We start from the raw sequence: 9,916 nt of genomic DNA, 5'->3' as shown, positions 1-9,916 counted from the left end.
ACAGGTAAACGCTCTCGTAGAGAGGGCACTCCCCTTCTCTTTTCACTTTCAGACTCGCCTTCCACTTCCACACCATCTGAATCTTCACCACGTGATCCAGGATCCGCCAACCTTTCTTCCTTCTGTGCGTTTTTGGACCAGCAAACCACCCCTCAGTCTCCATCCAAGTCGAGACGTGTATCCAGACCTTCCCCCCCTCGAACCAGATCCCAGTCCGTTCCCAATGCTACAATTCTAACAACTACCAAACCAGTACCAATCACACCGTCGACGACCATTATATCCGCTACCAAACCGTATTATCACCAAACCAGGGGAGAAATCATTATGGAAGCTACCCACTCTAAAGAAATCTACCTTAATTATTGGATCATCTAACCTGAATCGAATTACCAAAACCAGTTCAGACACTGAAATACATTCTTACCCCAGTGCCCAAACCCATCACGTACAGTCAATCCTGGAATCATTAACCAAGCCCAGAAATTAATCGCCACAGCCAACAAAACCTTCCCAAACTCCAAGATCCTCTTCACATGTATACCCATATCAAATAAAATCTCGAAGAAAGCACAACAGAACCTCAGCACTCTCAACAACATGATGATGGAGTCCAGTATCAACAGCGCAACAATCTTACCACCCTACGAAGAATTTGAACCAGTTGATAATCTTCATTGGTCTCCAGAAACAGCAAACAGCATTTATTTGTTTTGGATACACCAGCTTCAAGTATCGAGTAAGTCTTTAAACTAATTACTGGGGATAAAAATACTGAGAGGCCACCGCTAGGCCAAACTGTAATTAACTTGAGCCGCAAAATTCTCACATCCCTTCAGCATTCAATCTTAGACCGTGGACTTAAATTTATTCCCACACCAAAGATAGCTAACTTGAATTATCTCTGACCATCCATTGAACGATTTCAACGAAATGTTAGCTGCACATATTTTTTTCGAAACCACCCCCCACGTGGTGCTAGAACAATGTTTATTCCTAAATCCACGTGGACACCCCCTCAGGCCGCTATCCATCCTGAAATATTGAAAGCATTTGCGAGTATGAATAGCCAAACTGTGAACCTTTCCATAACACACGAAAAGCCTAATCTCACACGAATGGAACGTGAAGCGTTAAACTTACTTAAGAAAGACGATAGCATTGTTATTAAAAAGAGTGACAAAGGTTCATGTTGTGTCATTCTGAATAGGGAGGATTACGTTTCAGAAGCAGAGAATCAACTGAATAATCCTAAACATTATGCCATTTTACCGAAACCAATTTTCAAAGAAACTGCTAACATGATTAATAATATTCTTGCCGATTTAGTCAAAACTAGTTATCTCAAACAGAAACAATATGACTATCTGTCTGCCAAACCTGATTGTCGCGAGAGACATTTGTACACTTTGCCTAAAATCCATAAGAATCCAACCAAGGAGTGGTTTATCTCGAATAAAATCCCTAAAGGCAGCCCGATTATATCTGACTGTGGTAGTGAGTCATATGCAGTGTCAGAATACATTGATCATTTCTTACTACCTCTAACATGTCAACATCGCGCCTACCTTAAAGACACAACCGATTTTGTCAATAAAATAAAAAATCTTCGTGTTCCCTCTAATGCTATTTTAATTTCTATCGACGTTTCTTCTATGTATACTAATATCGATAACACTACTGGTTTAACGGCAGTTCGTAAAGCTTTTAATAGAAACCCAGATCCAAACAGACCCGACGATGCAATTCTACAGCTATTAGAGATTTGTCTTAATCGAAACGATTTCACATTTAATGGTAAAACATATTTACAAACTTCAGGGACAGCAATGGGCAAACGATTCGCCCCTTCGTACGCAAACCTTTTCATGGCAGAGTGGGAACGTGAGGTGTTGCCCATCTGTCCATTTGACTCACTTTTTTACGGACGCTTTTTGGATGACATTTTTATGGTTTGGACTTATTGACTTAAGTCAATAAGAAATTGACTTATGAACAGTTTTGGGAATTCTTTGAAATTCTCAACAACCACCATCCTTCTATCAAACTAACCGCAAACGTGAGTGACAAAAGCATAGACTTTCTCGATACCACAGTCTTTAAGGGAGATTCCATAGCAGAAACAAATAAACTGGATATTAAAATGTATTTCAAAGAAACTGATACTCATCAACTCTTGCACAAGAGCTCTTTTCACCCAAAACATACCTTTTCTTGTATAATTAAGTCACAAGTTTTACGATTTCATCGAATTTGTACAAGATCTTCTGATTTCAACCAAGTTTTCTCACTCTAAACGATTTTTACGAAACATAAAAAATTCCACCTTAGCACAGATAGCAGCTAAAAACAGACTTTATGCCGAAGTACCTCCAGGTTTAAGAAGTGCTCCATGTTTGTCCAGTAGATGCAAAACATGTCCCTTTATATCAGAAACTCATTATTTTGTAAGCAACTCTACGAATAAAAGGTACCCGATCCAGGAACATCTAACATGTGAACATTCGAATATAATATATTTAATTTCATGCAAGAAATGCCCCAAACAATATGTAGGAGAAACTAAGAATAATTTACGAACTCGCTTTAATGCTCATAGGTCAGACATCAAAATTAAAGAAAGACAAGCCTGTTTCTAATCATTTCAACCTCGACGACCATTCAATAGACGATCTCACCCTAATCCCAATTGAGCGTATAGAAATTGACTTGCCCGAAGATGAAACTACCAAATTCCGTCAATCTAGGGAGGCCCATTGGATTGAGACATTGAATACAGCAAGACCTATAGGACTAAATATTCATCATAATGTAGGCATAGCACCCTTTGTTGTCCCGTTTAATACAACCAGCAATCGAGCAAGCAAGATAGTTCATGCCCACTATAAGAGCCTTCAAGAGAAATTCCCCCATGTGTTATTTTTTCTAATTTCAGAACAGAATAAGAACAGAAGAAAACCCAATATCAAGACCCTTAATCCTAATTTCTAAATAAAGTGTCTGCTCCACCCTAGGCCTGTACATTTGGGAGAATCAAACCCTCCCTTCCCCGAAATCTATACATTCTTACGTAATTAAGATGCTACTCTGCATCCTACAACTAATCATACTCCTGCTGAATTAATGTTTCAGAGACCTATTAGGACAAAACTACCTCAAATCATGTTATCAAGTGATAAAAACAAAGCTGTGAAAAACGCTCTGTAAAACATCACAAACTATCTCTAGGTGATAAAGTTTTAATTCGCCAGACAAAGAAAAATATTTTTTCTACTGCCTATAATCCAAAACCTTATACAGTTATTGCAGTGAAAGGTAGTATGATCATGGCTAAGAGACACGAACATTGTATTACTCGTAATAGTTCATATTTCAAAATAATTCCGAACAATGTTTCTATTTCTTATGAAGAAGGTATAGAATTCAATAATGATAATCCTAATCCGATGATACACCCTCCTGATAATCTACCTGAACCACAAATAGCTCAAAGTAGGTATCCAATGAGAAACAGAAGACCTCCAAGATATTTCATTGATGAACTGTAAATGTTTTATATTAAGTAGTGTATTTTGACAGTTATATATTATATTACAAGTGATTGTCTAATGTTTAATAGTGATGTTTGTAATAACTCTTTTAGTTTATTTTCAGCAAGTATCATATACTCTAATAGTGATTTTTATATGAAGTGAAATAAGTTAAATTCATAAGTAGTGAAGTTTAGTTTATGTTTCGATGTACTTAAAGATTGCTCACACTCTTTATTCAAGTTGGGGAGGATTGTCGTATTCACAAGTCTCACTATATTGTTATATCTTCTCTATTCCAAGTACGTTTATTACACAATACCATAAACCAGATGTATATGGTTTTCATAAAAATCCATGTCAAATATATGTACTATACCCGGATGGCTGACATATATAACTAGCTAAAACCTTAAGAAAATGTAGGAGACATACAGCTTCCAAAAAGCACAACAAACTTAAAAACCTCACATAATTTTTAGAAATATTTTTGGCGTTTAAAAATGAAAAATTTTTCAACATACAAAAGAGCAGTATTAACCTATGTATATTTCCAACTTATTTGTAATCTTTCACATTTGATTAGAATGTTTATTTCAATAAACTTGAACTGCTTTGAAACTTCAAATTTTTGTTTTGTTCCTTGTTTGTTAGATAATTCAGAACTAATGATTGGGAGAGGCCACCACCAAATTATTTTTGAATATATCAGGGGTCAGGCAAGAATTTTAATATTAAATGAAATTTACCATTTTAAGAAACTTGAAAGAGTATTGTTTTGATATTATTACATTTTCAAAATTAAAAACTGCGTATTTTCCGAAATTCTTTTCTTTAATTTTGGACCTCATGCAGCCACCACTGATCCTAAAGCTAATGACAGACTGGGCGAATGTCTGCGTTGATAGACAGCATTCCAGGCAAGATAACATACACCCACTACAAGCTGTCAGAAATGATAACTAAGTCTTTATAAAGTGGCTAAATAATGAATTTTCAAATAATCTTGAAAATATTTATAAGTCAAGATAAACCTCAAAAACAGTTCATTTAATTATCATCAAATTAAAACATGCAATAAATCATTCATGAGCTTATAACCTATTTCAAACTTGACTGAAATCTCATCAGTATCTACATGCATATCAAATTTCATCAAGATCAGATAAAAACTGTAGTCTCTATCTTGCCTACAAGCCAAATTTTGTCGCATTGTATTAAGTCAAGGGCAATAACTCTAAAACCATTCATCCAATTAATATCAACTTGACTGCGATCTTGTCCATATGTACATGCATACCAAGTTCAGATAAAAACTGCACCCTCTATCGTGCCTACAAGCCAAATTTGACACATTTTGATTAAGTCAAGGATCTTATCATGCGTCATCAAGATCGGATACAAATTGTAGTCCATATCGTGCCTACAAGCCAAGCCAATAAATCTGATTATTCATCCATTTATTACCAATTTCAAATCTCATCAATATATACATGCATACTAAGTTTCATCAAGATTGGATGAAAATTGGAGTCTTTATCATGCATACAAGCCAAATTTTACGCGTTTTTACAAAGTCAAGGGCAATAACTCTGAAACTGTTCATCCAATTATTACCAAGTCCAAACTTGACCGAGATCTCATCAATACAAGCATACTAAGTTTCATCAAAATCAGAAAAAAATGAACCCTTTACCGTGCATACAAGCCAAATTTTACTAAGTCAAGGGCAATAAGTCTGAAATGGTTCATCTGATTATTATTGAATTTGACAGATCTCATCAATATATACATGCATACCAAGTTTCATCAAGATCAGATAAAAGCTGTAGCCTCTATTGTGCCTACAAGAAATGTGGAAGGAGGGACGGACAGCAAGGGGGATGGCAATATATATACGTCCACATTTCAATGTGGGCATTACTGGAAGTCGCCCTTTTATTTGTCATTATTCAGGAATCTGTGATTATTTGAATAATGGGAAAGTTCAAAGTTCACAATAGACAAGGCGAAGTTCGCTCGCAATCGACTTGTCCAAACCTTTGCTGTGTAAATTCGCCCAGTGTGTCCATAGGTTAAGCTGGTTGACACAAGTTCTTGGCTTTAGAAAAACTTAAATATGGTCTGTTAATTGATTTGTTTATATTTTTCAGATTTGTTGGTCCTGTAAAGGTTGAAATATTGAAGGTAAGAGCAAGACTATATTGGATATTCACTTTAACAACTGAATTTTAATTTACCATCTTGAGATTCAATCAGAAAAAATCTTTTAGGGGAAATCCCTAAACTTAAAGAGAAAATTCTAGGAGTATATCTATGATTTTTCCATCCTGTATGAGGTTGGAAATTCTTTTTAGTAAACTGATGGTGCATGGAGTTCTAGTTTGTGATTTTGTATGAATTTCTTACCCTTTCAAAACTAACATTATCAATAATTTCAGACAGCTTTCTGCAAACTTGTTGAATTAATCCATAAAACTATGAATTGCAGGTGGACACAATTGAATTAAGGAAATTTTAAATATGATGATAACCATATTGGTAGAGGTTTTAGAAATAGTGATAAAGGGCTTTGAGACATGACCTTAACTTATTTCATAAATTCACATCATAAGCAAGTTTTTCCAACAATTTTTAAAGGAGTTATAGGTAGAGGATATAGTTTTGCTGAATATGGGCAATTTCTTACCAATTCCTGTATTGATTCCCACAACTTTATCTTTAAAGTGAGATCCTTTCTACCAGCTAGCTGTATGGAAATTTGTATGATTGGTTTTGTAGAGATGGGTTACTAATGTAGTAATGGGTATAAAATCAAAAGAATTATTCAAGGGTTCTCTAAAATTGTCATATGGTTGCTTGAAATCTTTTGTGTTTTAAAAGACATCTGACACACTTCCTAAGAATCTTGGTATTATTTGTTGACGTTGTGAATTCTTTGTTCTCTTGTTGTGTCATTCGGAAGCATCAATGATGACAACATAAAGAAGCAGAAAAAGGGATCTAATCAAACCTTAAAGCTGAGATAATACAAGCAGAAAATTTTCATTCAAAATGAGAAATTTTAATTTAGTCAGAGCATGTGATTTCGTCTGATTTTTATCCATAATTAAAAAGGGAAAACAAGCCTCATATTTTTTCATCAGTTCACATAATCAGTCAAAAAGAAATTAATTGTCTTGGGGAGAATAATGTCACATGAGACAGGCTAGAGTTGAGTAGAATATAAGGCCAAAACTGAAATAGTTTAAAGGCAAGCAAAAATGGTTTTCGATTTTATTCATATTTATGGGACACATAGTTTGTCCGAATATCAACCTTTTGTATCAGTTTGCATGCACTCAAATAGTTGGTCAAAATTTGAAAATTTGATGCGAAGATAATAGTTGAATTTTAAATTAGTAAAAAAATGTTACCTCTTAAAAGATTAAGAAGAATTTAATAGAATAGAATATAATAGGCTTATTAAGAAGAATTTAACTTCTCGATTGTTTTTAGAAGAAAATTAATGAGAATTATATTCTAAAACTTATATATAAATACTATTTATTATTTTAGTTTAACATCATTCAAAGTTTTGAAAATAATTTGAAATGGCCTATAATACATTAATGAGATTATTAAGCAAGTTGGGCAATGGTTAAAGGGTTAGTGATTCATACATGTTTAGTGACGCCCGACAAACGTCTTTGTTTAACATGTGTCTGGGTTCAGGTGGTAAAAAAGTTAGAACGCGACCTTGATGTCTCTGACAATGAACTTGTTGTGCAATTCATTCAGCACTGATCCCATAAGACTAGCTGGCAGCGTGTTGGGTTGATCCTGTAAATCAGACAGGCTGTGTGTCAAGTTGCCAACTATGACTTCAATTGCTAATGTTAAGAATTGACAAGGGAACAAGGCAATATCAGGCACAAAAGTTTTACATTCCTTGTTTTGAATTTTTGACAGAAGACATGGTCTGATGAAATGACATCGTGTAATTTGAAAAAAATAAATTGCAAATTCCATATCAGGAAAATGGTCCATTCTTTTTTGTTTTTTCCTTAAAACATTTTTTTTATAGGGACAGATTGCCATCCATCCGACCAATCTTAGTCTCAGAAACAGCTAATTGTGTTCATAGATCACCGTCAAATATTGAGCCTTCAAATCCATGTGTGTTCAGAATTGTCTGCATTTGAAAGTAAAAATATACAAATCATCTTTACTGGAGTCTCTGCCTTATATAGAAAAGACATTTTTTAGAAATAGAAAGTGAAAGTTTGAGGTATATTTGAAGGAATTATGCGTTTTTGCATACATTTCTTGCTTCTGAAGACTATTTTTATATATTCAAGATCCAAATCAACCGCTGAAAATGGCGATTCTGTACCTTTGATTTTCAAATTAAACTCAGTTTAATTTCAGCATGTTTGTTTGTCAATTTCGAACATGGGAATTTCTTGATTCAAGATTTTAGGTTTGAAATAAAGCTGGATGTTTTTCAAATGATTACTTAATATTTCCCAATGCTCTGACAAAAATGAGGACATTTTGAAATTCGATGCCAGCAATTAGAGTGAGATAGTTTTAGTATTCCCAGGACAATTTCAGTCAAAATGTAATAATCAGATGTGAAGGAAGACAAATGATGCCCTGTTTCTTCCACATTACATTGATATGGATAATATCTTAAGTCTTCAAAATGCTGAAATTAACCCATTGAAAAATTCACTGGCACCATTTTTAATTCTTGAATGCTTTTTTGAGTGACAATAGGAATTAGGGTGAATATAATTAATGGTTATTAGGGGGACATTTAGATTAGACGATTGAATTAGCTGTATTTGTTCTGGAAACTGATTGCATGTATTCTGGAAGTCTTGGGCAATTAAATGTGTCTCATTTTGGCGCTTCATGTCGCAGGATTTTCATTAATCATTTGGAATGGTATTGTATAATATTGACTTCAAAACAGGAGATTTGTATGTTAATGATGTATCATATCAATATAATGCTATCCAACTGCCAAATTTCTTTCAAACCATTAGTTTCAAGCCTTAAGAAAGATATATTGCAGTGCTTTGTGTAATGTTACAATGCATATAAATAATGATAATATCTTTTGTCATGGCTGGTAGGAAAAGGTTAACAAATTAGTCTTTGCTTCTTAGTTTCAAAACCATGTTGTCAATGAAATATAGTGTCATTATTTTAATTAATATTTTCATTGTGGTCATAAAAACCCCTTAAATCACAAAAGCTATCCAGCTAGAAGAGCTAGGGTGGACATATAAATTTTGCCATATTTCGCTATATATAAAGATTTTTAATATTTTGAATTATTTTGTATATTTATTAATCCTGTTGTTTAAAGCCATGGTTCAGGGGTTGAAAATATGTAAATAGTACTGGTATTTGCTAACCAAAAATGACATAATCTCTTCAAACTGTTTATTTCTATATATGTCTTTAATGTGATTAACATTTTATTGTAATTTGATCTATTTCAAAGTAATTAAATAAGACAAAAAGTTCTTTGAACATTCCTTTTGATTTGATAGATAGCTAGCTCTTATTGATGAAACCAAAACACAAATACTTTATTATTTAGATAGGAGACTTTTGACATAAGCCATTTTTTATTTAAGCAACTCTCATTTATATAAGCTAAGTACCAATAGAGATTTGCCTACAATGCATATTTATTTTTGCAATTTGCCTAAGTGTGTACTCAACTCAACCAAATTCTGGTACATTTCTTCTGAGATTCAAAATGGTGGGCAACAGTGGTAGCAAATAAGAACATTTCAATGAAATGAAATATTTTAACAATGAGAGATGCCATGTTAATTCAGCATACGCAAATGGTCATTTATTTATGGCAATTGAAGAGTTATGGCATTTGAAGAGTTGATTGGTAGCTTGTGTTGATACTTTGCCATCAAAGCAAGTTGATACGATTTGCTTAGATAAAAAGACCTATATTCCCATTGAATATATGATTACAATCATAAAAGCATTATTAGTGAATAAGTTCCTTCAAATGATTGAAGAAATGCAACCAAAGAGATCATAGAATGTTGTGGTTTAAATACAAAACTTGTGTCATGATCTGGTTTGTTATTGTTATCTTGTAGGAGAATTAAAGCAAGTTGAATGTCAACAGTGTGCTAAATCAGGTCTGTGTTTTCAAGTCACGTAAAATGACAATAGGTTCTAAACAATAATTGAATTGACATGCTTAGACTGTAATTTGATTGGTTTAGGAATAATGATGACTGACATACTGCTAGTTGAATGTCAATCAAATGTTTATCTACATTTTCGATTGCCCAATGTAAAGAATAGGAGAATACATAGTCTCTTCTTTTTTTCATTTCTGTCACAGAAACATGTAGCAC

The 9,916-nt window shown here is 33.7% G+C and overlaps 1 protein-coding gene across 1 annotated transcript; it reads left to right on the top strand.

Annotated features, from left to right (window-relative positions):
- Window positions 1–600: 600 nt before the first annotated feature.
- Window positions 601–7,644, top strand: LOTGIDRAFT_160059 (hypothetical protein; the record flags this gene model as incomplete). The annotated part of the gene is made up of 4 exons (XM_009054942.1): window positions 601–739; window positions 3,229–3,496; window positions 5,684–5,717; window positions 7,597–7,644. 4 exons carry the CDS (start codon window positions 601–603, stop codon window positions 7,642–7,644), a joined length of 489 nt encoding a protein of 162 aa, XP_009053190.1.
- Between the last annotated feature and the right edge of the window lie 2,272 nt (window positions 7,645–9,916).

This window comes from Lottia gigantea (genome assembly GCF_000327385.1).
Source record: "Lottia gigantea unplaced genomic scaffold LOTGIsca_23, whole genome shotgun sequence".
NCBI classification, from domain to species: domain Eukaryota; kingdom Metazoa; phylum Mollusca; class Gastropoda; family Lottiidae; genus Lottia; species Lottia gigantea.
This window is presented reverse-complemented; position numbering and strand designations above follow the sequence as displayed.